This window comes from Fusarium flagelliforme (genome assembly GCF_020744385.1).
Source record: "Fusarium flagelliforme strain FIESC 12 MPI-CAGE-AA-0113 chromosome Unknown B0J16scaffold_2, whole genome shotgun sequence".
In the NCBI taxonomy this organism is placed as follows: Eukaryota; Fungi; Ascomycota; class Sordariomycetes; order Hypocreales; family Nectriaceae; genus Fusarium; species Fusarium flagelliforme.
Window position 1 is genome coordinate 4,841,147 of NW_025763504.1, and position 16,685 is coordinate 4,857,831.

A 16,685-nucleotide genomic window follows, 5' to 3' on the forward strand; every position below is an offset into this window, starting at 1 on the left:
AAATTGAGAAAAAGGAAGGACGGAGGCAACATGTGCCGGAAACTAAGACCTTACCCGTGAGGTTATCCGGTATCAGAAGATTTGGCCGCCGAGAATCTAGAGGACGAAATGATCTGGTCACTTTGTTCCTTGTTAGACTAGCATACAGGACACTTCATTTTGACGCCCTAAGCCTTAGAGGCCAATTTATCTGTTACCCACCTGCTTGCTTGGATCGTCCCTTGAAAGCTGAAACACTCAGTGGTGATCCTGCCTCGGGGACCTGGCCACTAAGGCGACTTTAATGTATTATCACGCGGAGGATAGACTATCTCTGCCATTAAGAGAAGGAAGATGGAAATTGGACGCAACGCCAGAAAGAGTGAGAAGGTTTATGCATAGCTGCATCGAAACCTTGATTCTTGGCCTTGGCCTTGAGCTCGCTTGCGAAAAACCTCTTGGCTTCATCTGTACGTCGGTGCTTTGTATGCGCTTCTGTACAGAAACTCAGTGAACTGACTGCTCGTTTCAGGCTCTATACATTACTCGCGAAACCATAAAAAGAGCCGAGTTGACTGAATCGAAAAGAACCGCTGTCCTGGTGGTTGCAGCGGCAATTAAACAAAACACCCTAAAAGCACATAGACTTAAAAATTGGCTTATTTGTTTGAGTTTTAGTAAGGGGTGGTTATCAGCGAATGGCCTCTGGCCGCAGGGAAGTTACCCGCTACAGGGCAAGTTAGAAGCGGTCCATAGCGGTAATGTAGTTTGATCAACGCCTGTATTCTCAGCGTGGGGAGGGTGGAGGTGCTACGTCACTATTGTATTAAACCCCGCTCATTGCATATTTTCTTTCGTGGACTGGACATGGATAGATACACCCCTCATCTGCAAAAAATAAGCGCTACGCTAGAGAGATTCCATCGCCATCTCCAGACGCCTCTTCTCACCTCATCCACTTTGTCTTGTCACAGCCGCATTCTTACACGAAATATCGGCCATAACGATACCTACTATGACCAAGTCACAGCACTGGACTCAACGCTCATCATTGCCAAATTTCCAGGGCCCCTCGCTGGGCGATGGCGGTACTTCGGTTGTGATTCAAGGAAAAGCTGGGAAACTGGGGGCCCCAGGGACCGGATGGAGATTCAATGACAGGGAAAGACATGACCCTTGAGGATTGTTACTGGATAGACTCCGAAGAAGCCAAGATTGAAGCAACGAAGGGTGAAGGCTAAAAGGCGTGGCGCCAGATTTCGGGTCTCCAGTCTCCTCATGTTCCCTGCCATGCTAACGCGTCCGATCCATAGTAAACCCCCTTTTCACTTTACACCCATGGGCAATTGGCTGCCCACTTCCCTTTCCCACCACTCCGTGTTCTCTGCATTGTATTGCATCTGCATCTCGGGGCCTGTCTCGTCTTGGCTCGGAAATAGACTACTGTGCAGCGGGATCGATCAACAAAACCTCCGGCTCACCCATCCAACACACATAGTTTAACCTCCCCTCTCTGAAAGAGTTTCTTTTCTTGTCCTTGTTCTTTGCATGCTTTCGTTGTCCGAATAGAGACCACGAATAGACCCTTGGAAGCTTCGCCTAAAGCAGCTTCAGACATTCGTTTACCCACTTTTGAACTTGTTGTTTCTTGTTTATACACTCTTCAACTCTTTTTCTTGTCTCTCGTATCCAATCTATTCAATCAGTTTGCATTCTACCCAACATATCTTGTCGACATAACATAATAGCTCGTCACAATGGCTGCCGCCGAACAACCCCAAGTCGAGAACCGACCCCCGCCTTCACGAATGAGAGTCGCCCTGGTGGTACTCTTCCATTCATCATGCGCTATCTGGAGCACTATTCTTTCCAAGTCGGCGCTCAATGGCGTTGAGGCTCCCGTCACATTGCTTGCGCTGCAGACAACGATACAGGTCTTGTTACTCACTGTCATTGGTGTAGCCACAGGATGGGTCAAGCTGTACCGACCTCTTAATGTATGTCGTCTCGCAATACCTTCGATTTGAAGGTCATTCTTACTGACAAACACCCAAGGCTTGGATTGCACTGCTACCTCTCACGGTCGCTCGTCTCATCGGTATCTTGGCTAAGACATACTGTCTTGCTTCAGTTAACGCCTCCGTCTACCAAATCGCCCGTGGTCTCCTCTTGCCATTCACTCTCTTCCTGTCGCTGTTGGTTCTCCGACCTCGTCCTTACTACCCTCCCATCTCTCTCGTCGGCTGCGCCATGGTCATGGCTGGATTCGGAACTGGTATGTTGGCCGACTACAGCCAGATGCTCACTTCAGGCAAGGGTGTTCTGCTCGGTGTTGGCTCTAGTTTTACCACCGCCGTCGAATCCGTTGTTGTTAAGCGCTTCCTCGGTAAGAGCCAGGAGGGTATGTGGCAGATGGTCTGGATGTCTAACTGCATGGCCGTCCTCTTCTACATCCCTCTCTTCCCTCTATCGGGCGAGATGACCACTATGAGCAACCTCTTCACCGTTGAGTCCATAGATATTGCCCGCCAATTCCTCAGCTCCGCCTGTTTGACCGGTGTTTCGGCTTTCCTCCTTACCATCGCCACATTCATGCAAATCGAGGTTACCAGCCCGACCACCCACATGATCGTCACCGCCGCCCGAGGTGTCGCCCAGAGCTCTCTGGCCGTTGTTCTCCTCGGCGAACTTCTCACTGCCGACCGCGCGGGCAGCATGGCTCTTATTCTTACTGGAAGCGCTATCTACGGCTGGGCCCGCGACCGATACCAACAGTCCAAGAAGGCTGCCGGCACCTACCAACTCCTTCCTCGCGAAGAGGAGGGTCGCGCCGAAATGGCGGATAACAAGGAAGCCAAGGACGTCAAGTCATAAAAGGTTCCTCCGCTTTATATAACCACGAACACACATATACCATCTCCTTATATTTTCCTTTTCTCGCTTTTGGGTATGGCGGCTTTATCATGACAGGTGTTTGGATGACAAGGTTTTTGGCATACTATTTTCACAGCTTCTATATACCTTAGACATAGAGACGATTTACTATGCATTCTGGGGTGTATCTAGTTTAGCCCTTTCTCCCTCAGCAGTGCGCAACGAGGGAGATACTTGCAAATAAAAATACACATAAAGATGTTTTAATTTCAGCTTCGCGTCGTGACGTTGCCCGTTGAAGAATAGCACTGACCAAGGCGCTCAGACCAGAAGTTTTTAGAGTTTGTTGTTTGCTCCGAACTCCGACCCTCCATTGGTGGCGTCGTAATGGGAATTCTGGAATAATTAATGATGCGCGATTTCTCTCTTCCACATCCAAACTGCCGCATCCGATGGCATCACGCAAGGGAGAAAGAAGAATGCGGCCTGCGGGAGCATGGTTTTAGAGACTCCCGCCAGCCACCCGACACATAAAATAAATCAAGACACTTAGTCTGACATCACTGGAATGCGGGAAAAGATCTGGGGTTCAAGTGGTATTTCATAGTTGTATTTTTTGCTTTCTTTTTCTTTTTAATGTACTTAAGAAACCGTATATTAAGAATGTTGTTTGTTCATGCATGGGTGGTAATAAAATAAAAACTCTCGAATCATAGAGCCGCTCATCCTTGATTCCCGATCATGTGAAATGGTGCCGCGTAATTGTACAGTTAAAAACAAGATAGCAGAAATCCCCAGTAAAATCATGTCTATTTGCGCGTTTACCCTTTCCTTAGTTCTTCTCGTATCTCTCAAATGCTTCCTCAATCCAGGCCTTGGTGTTGGCATGGTTCTGCTCCATGAGGTTCTTGGCAAGATCCCTCACGGCTTGTCTTCGCTTAAGAAAGCCGTCTCGGTCGTCAATTACTCGCTCGATAACGTCCATCTCGCCCTCACCGGGCTTAGCAACCCATGTAACCTCGCGAGGCAGGTAAGAGTAGGCCTTGAGAAGCTCCTCTGACGCAACGATGGGAGCACCGGCGATCAGAGAGGCGGGAATAGTGGAAGAGGCCTTACGGTCGAAGTATGTATTAGAGGCGAACGCAGGGAGGAGCGCGAACGACTTGGAAAGAAGGGTGTAGAAGTCGGGGTACGAGAGACCCTCGTCGAAGAAGACCTGGTTCTTGACTTGGTCAGGAACAGGGGGAGGAGTGCCGTGTCCGATAACATGAAGGCTGACGTTCTGAGCGGTATGGCCTTCGGACTGCTCACCGGCCTTTCGAACGACGCTGCCGAGATGGTTGAAGATGCCGTTGTAGTCACGTCGCCCAGAAGAGTAATCGCCCTGAAGAGACAGAGAAATACCAGGCTGCAGATCAGGATCGGGGATCTGAACAGGGAAGACCGGGGGAATAACTCGGGTGGTGAGGTTAGCAGCCGTGTGCCACTTGGGGATGGTGTCGTTGAGGAAGAAGTCAACGGTGTGCTGGCTCAGACCGACAAAGTCGACGCGCTCATGCTCAGCAAAGCTTCGAACAGCCTGGACGTACTTGCCCTGGGCCCATCGATCGGCGTGGTGGATCGTGCAGAACAGGTGGGTGCTGGCGGTCTTGAGGAGGTTGACGATAGGCTCGGCGCCGCGGTCGAGATCAAACTCGCAGGTCGTGGATACGAGAATGTGAGGGGGGTTCTCTTTGACGGCGCTGGCAAACTTATCCCACTTGTTGATGGTGATGTTGGCGGGAAGGCTGAAGTTGCCCATGATGTCCTGCATGCGGAATCGCTGGTTGGCGAAGAAGACATCGAGTTGGGAGCCTTCCTGGCCACCGAAGGCGTGCATGAGGGCAGCGGCGACTTCGTCGTGAGTACCGGAGGACTCTACGAGCATAATGCGCAGAGGGTCGTCGGGGTTCTTCGCGGGTGCCTTCTTGGTGTTGCCCATCCATGAGGAGAGGACGCCATCATCGGTGGTGAAAGGAATCTTCCAGCCGTTAGGAGGTCGAGGAATTGATGACCAGGTATCTTCGCGGAGGAAGACAAAGAAGACGACGAGCGCAAGAAGAACGGCAACCCAGAGCAGCGAATAAAATCGCCGAGGTAGAGCGACGGCCATCGTTGTGAATTATTTGGTTGTTTCCTTTTTGAACTTTGCTTTGTGAGATTGAACGAACGATTGAGCTTGATTGATGGATGTTGAAGGAGAGAAATATCAAAGCATCACAGCCCTCGACCGGCGGGAAAGGATGGAGAGGAAGATTGAAAGTCGGAAGTTCGTTTCAAAGCGGCGACAGAAAAGATGAGCCAAGAGATATTTTTTTGCCTTGCCTGTGCCTACTGCGAGGGGGAAGGAGGGATGGATGGGGAAAAGGTAAGGTTGGACAGGACCAAGAACCAGGAACCAAGAGGGGGGAATAAGACACGAAGAATTATGAGGATAAGGTAGGAATAAAGGATGGATAATAGGGGGTCACAGTACTAAATGTGACGCGCAAGCGGGGCTCCAGTGGTACTGGAGGAGAGTCTGGACTGGATTGGCGAACAGTGGAAGTCAAAAGGAGCCAAAAAGTCTGTCGTTTGGATGCAAGAGAGCGGGAAGCAGCGTAAGAAAAGGAAATGATTGCATATGAAAATACGCCTCATCCAATCCTTTATGATTATTTGTCCTATCATGGATCTCCAGTCGGTACTGTACCTAACTATCTAATCTTTAGCGGTTTGCGCCAGCCACCCGCCCGCTCTCCTTTCTGATACTCTAGACGCAGGTGGCTTCAATAGTCTAGTTTCCGGACATTTAAGCCAAAAGCGATAATCAGAATCCCAACATTGGGGAACAATAGAAAGGATAAAAAGATCGAGAATCGTTGTTGGAAAACCTTGGCTATTGCGCTGCGATGGAAGGTTCAAGGGGGCGTTGGCTCTTGGCTCAGGGCCCACGGGGGACCCGTCGAGAGGGCTTCAGGGGCTGGGCAAGCGTAGGAGGCGGGCTGCCACAGAAAAAGCTTGGTATAGCCTGCAGGAGAGTTTGGACCTGTCAAACCTTGGATGGCGCTACGGTCGGTACAGGGCTTATGCCAGTTCGCACCATCGCGATCAAGCCAGGAATTGATCAATACTATATCTCGAGTGCTTTCCTCGCCTCGCGTTTTGCTTCGCCTTGTAACTTGTTTCTAGTTATTGTAATAGTTGCTTTCCAATCACCCCACTCCCACTTGGAAAGTGACACAAACCGCGTCGGAGGCTTGAGACAGAATCTAAAAAGAACATGTGGCTCTCATATCATATCGACAAGCCACACTAGAGATGAAAGACAAGACCCAGGATCCATCGCCAAGCTCTTTAGTCGGAATCCGGACTACCAAGGCTGAGAAACTTCAATTAAAGACAGTGCTTTGCTATCCGTACATCGATCCAAAATGATGATGCTGTCAGAGACTTTGGAGCTTGGACTGTTTCATTATTTATATCGTACTCGAAACCTGGGTGCGGTCAAGAACGCATCATCAATCTCCATGATATGTTTTATTGTTTCCAGCGATTCTTACCAAGACCTTGGATCCGCTTGGCTACTTCTTCACCATCAAACTACAGCGTCAAGATGGAGAAGACAAGCCAATAGTCCTACCCATCATTCGAAATAAGGGGCTCAACCACCAAGAAATGGTCCAAGCTAGAATTTGTATAGCCTAATGTCATGAGTCCTCTCGCCTTGTACGCCGATAGAGGCATTTTACTACGACCGTAGGACTAAGGCTACAATTCATTAACGGCACAGAAAAACGTCCGATTATTGCTGCTGCTTCCTTACTTGCGCAGATCTGGAGCAATTCCACGAATCCTTCCATCTTACGCAATGATATTCAGGAGAAGCGACCCAATATTATACAGTTACAAGCTTATCGGACAAGGTTATTGGGTCTTTCTTGAGCTTAAACTGTCGATTCTGTTTGAGTCTTGAAGATCTTTGTCACAGAGTGTCTCGGTAAACAAGGTGATACAACCAGAAACTTGAGATGACCTCTTGTCTGCGCTAAATCATTTCCGTCCCTGTTCATTAAACAACGGTCCGCCCCAATTTACCCGTCACCCCTTTTTATATTAGATGTGTGTGGCCAATGGAACATAGCCTTATCCTTATCCGCGCTTAGGTTCTTAGAAAACTCGGTGTGATAACGAAAGAGGAAGTTGATCTTTGAGAGGAATTAACTAGCAAGGGGGAGCCAAATTGGCAGCCGTTGTTGTGAAACTTGTTCACTGCTTTTTCCAATTTTTTCGCCTTCCTTTCCCTGTCAGAATGAGAAAAGCACCTAATCTGCATCTGCACCATCTGTAGACTTGGCAGGCATGGGGGTCAAAGACAGATGGCGCTACCTCTATGCCGTGTATAGTGATGATCCTCAACAGAAGCATATGCGAATATACGTAATTGATACAACCACTCTGTTCTACGGATACGTCCTGTCAAGGTACAGTGCAGTGCTGTCAACTCTGTGGCAGTTCTGCTGCTGCTTCTGCTTCGCCCTGGCAACTTGTGTGGCTTGCATGCATTTTGACCACTAAGAAATATCCCTGACCCTCTATAAAAAGGTTCGTGTCTTTATTTGGCTCGCGTCGCCACCGTTTGCGGCATCTAGAAATATCTGCGGCTTGTGATTGGAGGACCAACAAGATCTGGCGCAACCACCAACGGCGGAAGCGAGAGACACAGTGACGACTACTGAGGGAGAAACATTGTGCGTATCATGTTGTTTCTACGGGAATATCATTGAGTTGTGAATGTTCGCAGGGAGACCGGGTGAGGCGCCTGCAGCATTCCAGAAGACTGCAGCAACGCGTGGTGTCTTGCTTTATTCGTCACGATTGATCATGATGGTTCAATGCTCTTTCGTCACCTAATTCTACACTCTATTCAGGTAGAAGCATAGCTACAGTACAGTAGACACTCGCTAGGCGGCCGCTTTCATCTCCAACCTCGTATTACTCGGCTTCTCGGCCGAGTTCTGGATACTTCTATTGTTTATACGAAATTCCTCACGCCAGTCCCACAGCGTCTCTCGTAATTAACCCGCCGTCTTTCTTAGACAGACCGCATAGCATGCATGAATAGACACTCGTCATCAGACCGCATGCATTCGTTCCCACGGAATGTCATACGTCCCGCTGTCAACGTCCGGGGATAACACGGCGTAAAGCTTCGTGTACGAAGAACCACATGGTCACCTCGTACGAGCGGGTTCTGCGCTACGCCGACGATGCCCTCGTTTCTCTACCGCCGGCGACTGCGCGGGCGTAGTTGAGCACGCGATCTGGAGAGCCCTCGAGGTTGATCCTTTTAGTGGGAGACCCCTGGTCCGTCACGATGCTCGTCTAGTCGGTTGGTCGGCAGCTGCTATACGAGGTTTTGTTATGAGCAGACGAGTGTGGCTACGTAGTGAATTTCCACCATTGATTCTAGACCTTTGGCGGTTCTGGTTCCTCGCGAGACGCGATAGACGCCGTACTGGTCCCAGTGGAGGAACTTGACCTTGCCTGGATCTTGGTAGAAGGGGTTGCGTTAGTGATGCCTTTCATTGCTTGCATATCACATCCATGTAGTCCTTGTAAGTGAATATGGATAGTAGTGTAAGTGTCCTGTGAACCTGAGGTCAAGTATGCTGTAGCCCTTGCTGGTACAATGTCTTGTGGGGCTCAAAACCCACGCTTTAGTTACCTCCTGTAATAGTAAACACTTTCTCATATTGGAAAAAGGCATGCGCTTTTGTCATTGATGGTACAGGTGGGAGAAGTTGGAAGTATAAAGCTTTAACGCGCATAGTTTGTTCAGTATTTACTGTTCTAAAAACTACAGTTTAGAGACAAACAACCAAGCCATCATATCCTTTTTGGGGCTATTCAGAGGTATTCTCTTTTCTATCTATTAAACAAAAGAAACATAGTCGTATATCCAATCTTTAACTAAAGATAGTACTGTTGCTTCCCATACCAGGGCCGAGTTCTATCATGCCCAACAACGATCTCTGCCTCTAAACCACAAGGACTGAGAAGATCACCAGGATTTCCAGACCATGAGTGTCTATTCTATCTCAACATATGTTCTCATCTCTCTGTAGTATGCAACGCCCACTACAGAAAATCCCAGTTCCAAGTCTCATCAAGATCCATCAAAGCCTCCCAATCAACCCCGTCACCATCTCCGTTCATGTTAATCTTCCCAAAGGAGTCACCCTGTCCAAGATCCATACCCCCACCTGACTGCTCCCAAGAAGGAAGATCATCGGACGCAGTACCCAATGCAGTTGACAGTCGTTCCACGGACAAAGCACCGTTGTCTGCTGGTGGAGAAATGTGAAGTGATGAGTCAAACGTCGATGTATCGATGAGGGGATGGTTAACTGGTATCTCAGATGATTCTTTGCCCGCGTTGTCGAGCATCTGTTGTACGTCCGAGTTGACACGATCGCCTCGTTGGAGTGTATGCTGTGCCTTATCGCCTTGACGCTTCAGTTCTCTCTCACGATGCCTTTCTGCCTCTGCGTATAAGTCCATGAGCGATTTCCATAGATATCCTGTCCTCATGTCCTTCGTCGCTCTATCTTTTAACGCAGCGGTAGCAGCCCATGCATCTTCAAGTTCGTGCGTCCAGGAATGGTTGGAGACTTGACGCAGGAAAACACCCATCGCATGCCATGGCATCTGACCCTGCAACTGCCATCTCCATTTCGCCCATGAAGGCTCTGACTTGAGGAGTTGCACACAGCGGATGACCTCAATGGACGGGCGGAGGAGTTCATCTGTTGGTGCTTGATCTCTTGATTGGCGACGGATGACGAGCTCAACTTTGGCGAAGAAGAGCTTTGCCATTGTTCTGATAAAAGAGTCCCATGCTAGGTCTTGCTGGAGGTGTTGGAAATATGTCTTCTCAACTTTTTCCTTCAAGGCGTTGTAGAGACCGAGACGTGTTTCGATGGAGCTTGTCTTATCTGCCCGAATTGCTTGTGTGAGATACCATAGCTCGCAACGGATAAGGCAAAGAGTTACACCTGTTGAGCCTTGGTCTGGGTTTGGGATCTGTGCTGTTGAACCGTCTAGATCGATGTCATTTAAGTTAATGGGGAGTCCTGTGCTGAAAGATGCGGGTGAGATGGACAAGTCAGAAGCATCCGGTCGTCGACTGGCTGAGTCGATGAAGCAGATCTGCCACCACAGGCGACGTCTAGTTTCTCTGTGAAGCTGGTTGTACTGGTTCTCGTCATCCTCGCGATGAAGACCCGCCCCCTTCGCTAATCTTAGAACCAACCCTGTCAAAGGGAAGACTTTATCTTGAGCGCCGATGTTGGGCAGCAAAGATAGATATATGACCAGCGCTTGAATAACAGTGATGTCCTTGGTCGATAAAAAGTTGGCGCGTGCAAGAGCCTGCTCTGTACCGAATTGATATCGTTGTAAAAGCTGACCCTTGGGCGTGTTGAAGTTGAACGACACCGTTTCCTCATCCATAGACGTGATCGCCGCAAGTGAGATGGCAAACAACAAAGCTTCTGTAGTAGTCCCGCACGAACTGAAGTTTCCCTTCAGTTCCTTGATGACCTTTTCTACGGTCGGAATATGTAAGATCTTGATGAAGGGATCAACATTCTCGACATAGGTCTGCCAGATGAACAGCATCTGAGAAGGCATGGGGTTAAGACCATCGAGAGCTTTGGCGAATTCTGCACTCCCAAAGACAAAGCCTAGATGGCTAAGAGGTGCTGGTTCTCCGTTTGTAGATGGTTCAGTCATGATTGAGTCGTCTGAGTAGTCTGCTACGTCGTGAACAGCTTGAAGAATATTGTCGACCTATAATTGTTAGTGAGATGTTTTGGGTGGACAAGGGAGAGTGAAGCTAGTTACCTCTGAGCAGAATACCGTCCAAAATCGATTCCCAACGTGAAGTCCCCCGTCTTTGTCAACGACAAGTCTTCCAAAATCCTCATTTTCTTCTACCTCTTCTTGTCCCTCAGCCGAGTCAGTCAGTTGAACAGATGACGTAGCCCAAGAAGAGTCTGTACCAGCAGCATCCACAGTTCGCTGACCCATCATCATCTTGGCCCCATTTTCATCTTCTACCTGCGCCGCAAGCTCTGTAACGACTGATTCGAGACGGCGGAGACGGCCGAGTAATTCTGATTGCTTCTGCGCTGGTGTTTTTGAGTCCGGAGGCAGGCGAGAGCGGCGGGGAATCCGGCCAGTTACTGGGAAGTGACATTCTATATTGTTTTTGATGCAATTGGAACATGGGTCTTTTCTATCGCACCGGATTTTCCGACGGCGACAGATTACACAGCTCCAGATTTTGAGGCCGGTATCATTTTGGGAGGTTGATGATGATCGGTCCATCGGGGGTTATAAGCTCCGACTATGAAGGTCTAGTAGGCTGCAACAGGAAAGAGGCTACAATTCAGCTGGAATATGATATCGGTGCTTGAACTGAAATGTAGTTGAGCTGAGTTGAATGAGGCTTATTACTGTATAATCAGCTTATCAGGTCGTTGAGGAGAAGGCATGCGGCCGATCGGGGATCGACCACGGACACGGCGTTCGGACAAGATCCCTGTCGCCGGACGTTGCTCCCCCGAGTGCGAGTGGACGGACCGACGTCGCTAACAGGAATACCAGTGCTTACACCAAAGATGGGTGATTACTATTGTATCTTCCAATAGACCAGTCTCAAGAATAAGCACAACTCCAGCACCGACACCGAGCATTTATATTGTGTATAAGTAAGATAGACAAAAGCGAAAGGTACCTACTGTAAGTAACACTATTCTCATTCCTCACATCTTCAACATGTCAAAAACAGTGGTAGTCCTCGGCGCAGGCTGGGCAGGCCTTCCACTCGCTCACAAACTCCTCAAATATACCCTTCCCAAGATCCCATCCCTCAAAGTCATCCTCGTCTCACCAAACTCTCACTTCTTCTGGAACGTCGCAGCTACTCGGGGCATCATACCTGATGCTATTCCTGATCAACAACTCTTCTTACCCATCGAGCCTGGCTTTGACCAGTATTCTACGAAGAACTTTGAGTTTGTCCTTGGGAGAGCATATGGGATCCATCCGGATTTGAACAGTGTTCGTGTTATCTGCAATGATAGCTCTGGGAGGGAGATCAATTATGACGAGCTTGTTATCGCGACAGGGTCATGTCTGGCTAGTGGTCTGCCATTGAAACCTATTGGGACACATCAAGAGACTATGTCAGCTTGGAAAGAACTTAAGGATCAAGTCGGGAATGCCAAATCAATTGTTGTTGCTGGTGCTGGCGCAACGGGAAGCGAAGTTGCTGGAGAGTTGGCCGCGAGATATGGTTCATCCAAGGATATTACCCTCATCATCAGTGGCGATCGACCTCTTGAAGGGGCACTAGACTCTGTTCGAACATCCATTGAGAAAGATCTCAAGACGCTTGGAGTCAGGCTCATCTATAAGTCACGCGTCAACGAAGCGAAGAAGACTGCAAATGGTAAGGAAACGGAACTACTCTTGTCAACAGGAACGATCCTCAAGACAGACCTCTACCTACCTCTCCATGGCATCAAACTCAACACATCCTTCATTCCACCTTCATTCCTAGACTCACAAGGGAACATCAATCTCGACGAAAAGATGCGGGTCGTCGGCACAAACAACATCTGGGCCATCGGCGACGTGGGCAACATTGATCCCAAGCAATTGACCATTACGGACAACCAAATCATCCACCTCGCGACAGCCTTAGACGCAGTTCTTACAGGACAGACTGATGTAAAGAAGTACGAGCCTGAGACTAAAAAGATGATATTTGTGGCGTTAGGAAAGAAGTATGCGACAGGGCAAATTGGGAATTGGAAGTTATTCTCGTTTATGGTGTCGTGGGTTAAGGGGAGGAAGTTGTTTGTTGATACGGCGGAGGGGTATGTCGGGGGGAAGCATTTGAGGCATGCTTCCATGTAATCTGTGACTATGTTCATCTGTTTCTTTTATTGCGTTGCGGTATGCATGTAATAACATCTTGTCTTATTATATAGAGGCCAGGTCATGTCTTGTCAACGATTCTGCCCATCCTTTCTTATAGACTGGTTTGAGTAATGAATAAATTGCATGAATTGTAATACGATGGTCAGTCAGAGTTATTATTGATATCAGACCCCTTCGCCGGACCGCAGATGTTATAGATGACTCTTTCAGGTATTCGTGGTCAACTCTGGGAAACAGGATTGTGCCCGAGACTTCCAAGTCAGTTCTCCACGACTGCACTAGAGCTCATATATTTGTGATCAATGAATGAGAGAACTATCTTCTAAGCTGCTTTGTGCTACGATCTCATGCTTAATTATTCGTGACTAGTGCTGCCGTCAATTGACCGTCAGCGAATACGCTCAAATACGCCGGAATACGCTACCGCAGCCAGGGTATTTCTCACCAGCGCTATGAATACGCCAATTGACTCCACCAAGGCTTCGAATAAGCTGTTAGAATGTGCTTCCGGAGATTTACTGCTGACGCCGAGATCTTGTGCTTATTCAAGTTCCTAGATTGAGTTGCGGACCGCTCTTAGACTGCATGCGCGATGCTGCGTATAGGGCGGATGCCGACTGTGGCTCAGAGCCTCGTTTTGTCATCTACACAGCTGATACGCCTTGAAGGGATGAGTTCCATCATTTTAGATGAGTACGAAGCTGCTTTTTATGTGAACGATTGAGTATATAAGTCAGTCTATGATCTCGTGGTTGTCGTTCAAACAAGCAACTCATCGCTCAACAGCTTTCACTCAACCAGATCTACTACTCATCACAACTACTACCTTCGCAACATTGCAAAGAACTCAATTACAACTTCGCAACCATGCTTTCTCATGCCAAGCTCTCTGTCATTACTGCCTTCCTGGCCTGCTCGCCTCTTGCGACTGCAGCTCCTCAGGTAAAGGACAATTCTTCTGAGGTCAGCCTGACTACTAAGCTGAACCAGGCCGACAGGTAAGTACGCTCCCAAACATCTGCTCAAGATAGCTCTAACAGATAAATAGTGTGATTGATCGCTACAAGCTTCTTCCCGAGGACAAGGATTTTCTCTTCAGCTTTAACAGCACCCCACTTGGTATTGCCAACAGCAAGACCTTCCCTGCTCTCACCGGAGCCGGTCTCAGTCTTGCCCTTGCCGAGATCCCAGGTATGCATCCTTCATATGGTTAATAGCCTAGTACTGAGTCTTTAGGCTGCTCCATGATCACAATTCACACCCACCCTCGTGCCGCCGAACTTTTCGCCGTAGTCTCCGGCCAGGTCTACACCGAAGCTGTCCCCGAAAGCTTCGTCCTCGACAGCCAGAACAAGCCCCGCGTGATCCGCAACGAGATCGGCGCCGGCGAAGCGACAGTCTTCTACCAGGGCACCATGCACTACCAGATCAACACCGACTGCGACCCTACCGTGGCGTTGGCTGCCTTCTCGTCTGAGGACGCGGGCTTTGCGGGTGTTGCAGCAGGACTGTTTTCTGTGAAAGATGAGGCCCTGGTCAATACTTTCGGGGAGGTAATTGCAGGGGAAGATATTGACAAGTTCAGGGAGGGGATCTCGAAGCAGGCGGGTATGAAGGTTGATCAGTGCCTCAAGAAGTGTGGGACGCAGAAGCGTCAGTTCTGAGTATTGGCTGGTAGCTGTTGATTAGTCTGATGGTGTTTCTCTCTCCCTATCTTTCTCTCTTTCTTTCTCATATTCTATATTCCATCTTTGGAGTACAGAACTAAGTTCTTTGACCGCAATTAGAATGGCTTAGTTTATGCTTTCGTTTAAAACCAGAATACTATTGAAGGATCATGCAGTCTTGACTCTTAAGAGTGATGTCAGCTAGAGTCCGAATCCTTCAAAGATCACCGTCTCACCACAACGTCATATCAAAATAAACAGGGTATCGTGCCACACCATAAGGCTGACAGGAGCTGAATCCAATCAAATTCGTTACATCGCAAGATGCTAAGCCCCCTTTTGCTTGATTATAAGCTTAAACTGAACCCAAGCTTCCTTGGCTGGACCCTTTATTTCTATCCTCTCAACACAGATCAATTCTCTATAGCTTGCTAGAACTTGTTTCTAGTACTTGTAAGTATTCTCACCTGTAGGATGTCTTGGTATGATTTACTCATTCATACTTCAAAGCTATACCTAGAATCCACCCATACAATCTTACAAAACAGCACAATGCGAGACCAACAAGGCCACGCAACCCAGGTGCTGAAGATGCAGCAAGATGAGAATAAACCACAATACGATAACAGAAGACGAAAGAGATTCTCAAGCGCGACTCACGAATGGGCTATGACGATTTTACAGGTGGTTGGGTGCGGCTGTGTGTTGGCTTAATACGTAAGGTTATAACATGGAGATACATTCAGATTGGCTTTGGGAGTTTTGCTAGCGTTGGGCGTATTACTTTGATGATTCTATTGGCGATGAATCTTATGATAAGATTGCAATAGCTCTTATTGTCTTCTCTTAGTGAAAGGCCAAATAATATTTTCAGCTGGACGGAATGGTGCCGTAGTCCACTGTACACTCATTCATGATCCAGTACTAATTAAATTCCCTCCTTCCGAATCGGTCAAGACGGAGTGAGTCAAAAAATCCGAATATGAATTGTGGCTTGCGATCGGATGAACTCGTCGCCGACTCGAGCGGAAGCGAAGCGGAAGCTATTCGCAAACATGAGCTGTTCAGCTTACGCGGGTAGAACCGGATTCGTCTAAGTCACCTGGTCTACACTTTGACCTGAAGGATTCACGGTTAATTGTCTTTTACCTGATGAGTCAATTTACATGATGAGTATAAAAGTCATGTAGTTTACCAGATAGCCTTGATTAGTTGGCAATTGAATATATCCTCACCATGGCATTTCGCAAAATACTCACAACATCCTTCGTGGCTGCAGTCACCGCAGGCGGCGTCTACAGCTTCACAGTCTCCCAACGCGTTTCACTAGTCGACAAAAATCTGATTACTCGATCGACAGATATTCCAGAGACTTTGAAAAACTCCAGGTCTGCTAGGGAGATTATCAACGCGAGAAAGCATGTGTATCACTCTGACTGGCGATGGATCACACTCGATATTCCCGCTGAGCATCAAGATGTGTCTGATGAAGTTTTGTTGGCCAAGTTTGTCAAGGGTTTCTTTGGGGGTGCCGTGTTTAGACCTGAACGGTTGGTCTTGCAAGCAGCTGGGCTTGATCTCGCTCGATTTTCAAGTAAGTATACCTATGCTCATTGATGGGCCCAGGATATTAACTAGAAACAGACGAAGCACCTGTTCCGAGAAGCATGCTGCGGCGCTTGAAGGATATACCAGAAATAGCAATCCTTCCTCTCAACTCAGTACTATTTGGCGCCTTTCAAGTCCTCGATTCACACATTGTCGATCCAAGCACCTCGAAAGGCTCGACGAAACAAAGCGAGAGCTACGTCGACTTTGGCTTTGGTAGTGACAGCGTGGAATTTGCTGGAGTCCACAGATTTTCTGTCGTAAGATCGAAATCAGATGAATGCAAAAAGCAAACGGTCCAGATTCATTTTCAGCACATAACATGCAATCCCATCGTAAACAAACCTTTGAGCCCGCAGTTTATGTTGGGATTTCATGAGATGTATGCGGACTATTTATTCAGGGATGGTATTGCAGAGATAAAAATGTGGATGGGACGATCTATTAGTGGATAAAGTATCAGGACAAGAAAAAGAAGAACATCTCTCCTTCAGCCCATTATCATTTAGCTAGCCTTCTCTTTTA

At 48.2% G+C, this 16,685-nt stretch overlaps 6 protein-coding genes across 6 annotated transcripts; 4 read left to right on the plus strand and 2 right to left on the minus strand.

The window, feature by feature from the left end:
• Positions 1-1,437: 1,437 nt before the first annotated feature.
• On the plus strand, positions 1,438-2,988 carry B0J16DRAFT_75780 (uncharacterized protein). The gene is made up of 2 exons (XM_046134439.1): positions 1,438-1,976; positions 2,035-2,988. The coding sequence occupies exons 1-2, from the start codon at positions 1,737-1,739 to the stop codon at positions 2,851-2,853; spliced, it is 1,059 nt and encodes a 352-aa protein (XP_045987216.1). The 5' UTR covers positions 1,438-1,736; the 3' UTR covers positions 2,854-2,988.
• A 505-nt stretch (positions 2,989-3,493) lies between these two features.
• Positions 3,494-5,186, minus strand: B0J16DRAFT_75774 (uncharacterized protein). Its single transcript, XM_046134438.1, has one exon. The coding sequence runs from the start codon at positions 5,003-5,005 to the stop codon at positions 3,686-3,688; it is 1,320 nt and encodes a 439-aa protein (XP_045987217.1). The 5' UTR covers positions 5,006-5,186; the 3' UTR covers positions 3,494-3,685.
• A 3,347-nt stretch (positions 5,187-8,533) lies between these two features.
• On the minus strand, positions 8,534-10,980 carry B0J16DRAFT_334942 (uncharacterized protein). The gene is made up of 2 exons (XM_046127013.1): positions 10,780-10,980; positions 8,534-10,725 (listed from the first exon to the last, which is right to left on the minus strand). Exons 1-2 carry the CDS (start codon positions 10,969-10,971, stop codon positions 9,013-9,015), a joined length of 1,905 nt encoding a protein of 634 aa, XP_045987218.1. The 5' UTR covers positions 10,972-10,980; the 3' UTR covers positions 8,534-9,012.
• A 459-nt stretch (positions 10,981-11,439) lies between these two features.
• Positions 11,440-12,984, plus strand: B0J16DRAFT_75833 (uncharacterized protein). The gene has a single exon (XM_046134440.1). The coding sequence runs from the start codon at positions 11,716-11,718 to the stop codon at positions 12,859-12,861; it is 1,146 nt and encodes a 381-aa protein (XP_045987219.1). The 5' UTR covers positions 11,440-11,715; the 3' UTR covers positions 12,862-12,984.
• A 578-nt stretch (positions 12,985-13,562) lies between these two features.
• B0J16DRAFT_411926 (RmlC-like cupin domain-containing protein) lies at positions 13,563-14,696 on the plus strand. Its single transcript, XM_046133264.1, has 3 exons — positions 13,563-13,883; positions 13,934-14,076; positions 14,122-14,696. Exons 1-3 carry the CDS (start codon positions 13,753-13,755, stop codon positions 14,547-14,549), a joined length of 702 nt encoding a protein of 233 aa, XP_045987220.1. The 5' UTR covers positions 13,563-13,752; the 3' UTR covers positions 14,550-14,696.
• A 918-nt stretch (positions 14,697-15,614) lies between these two features.
• Positions 15,615-16,653, plus strand: B0J16DRAFT_75858 (uncharacterized protein). Its single transcript, XM_046134441.1, has 2 exons — positions 15,615-16,146; positions 16,197-16,653. Exons 1-2 carry the CDS (start codon positions 15,789-15,791, stop codon positions 16,613-16,615), a joined length of 777 nt encoding a protein of 258 aa, XP_045987221.1. The 5' UTR covers positions 15,615-15,788; the 3' UTR covers positions 16,616-16,653.
• The last annotated feature ends 32 nt before the right edge of the window (positions 16,654-16,685 follow it).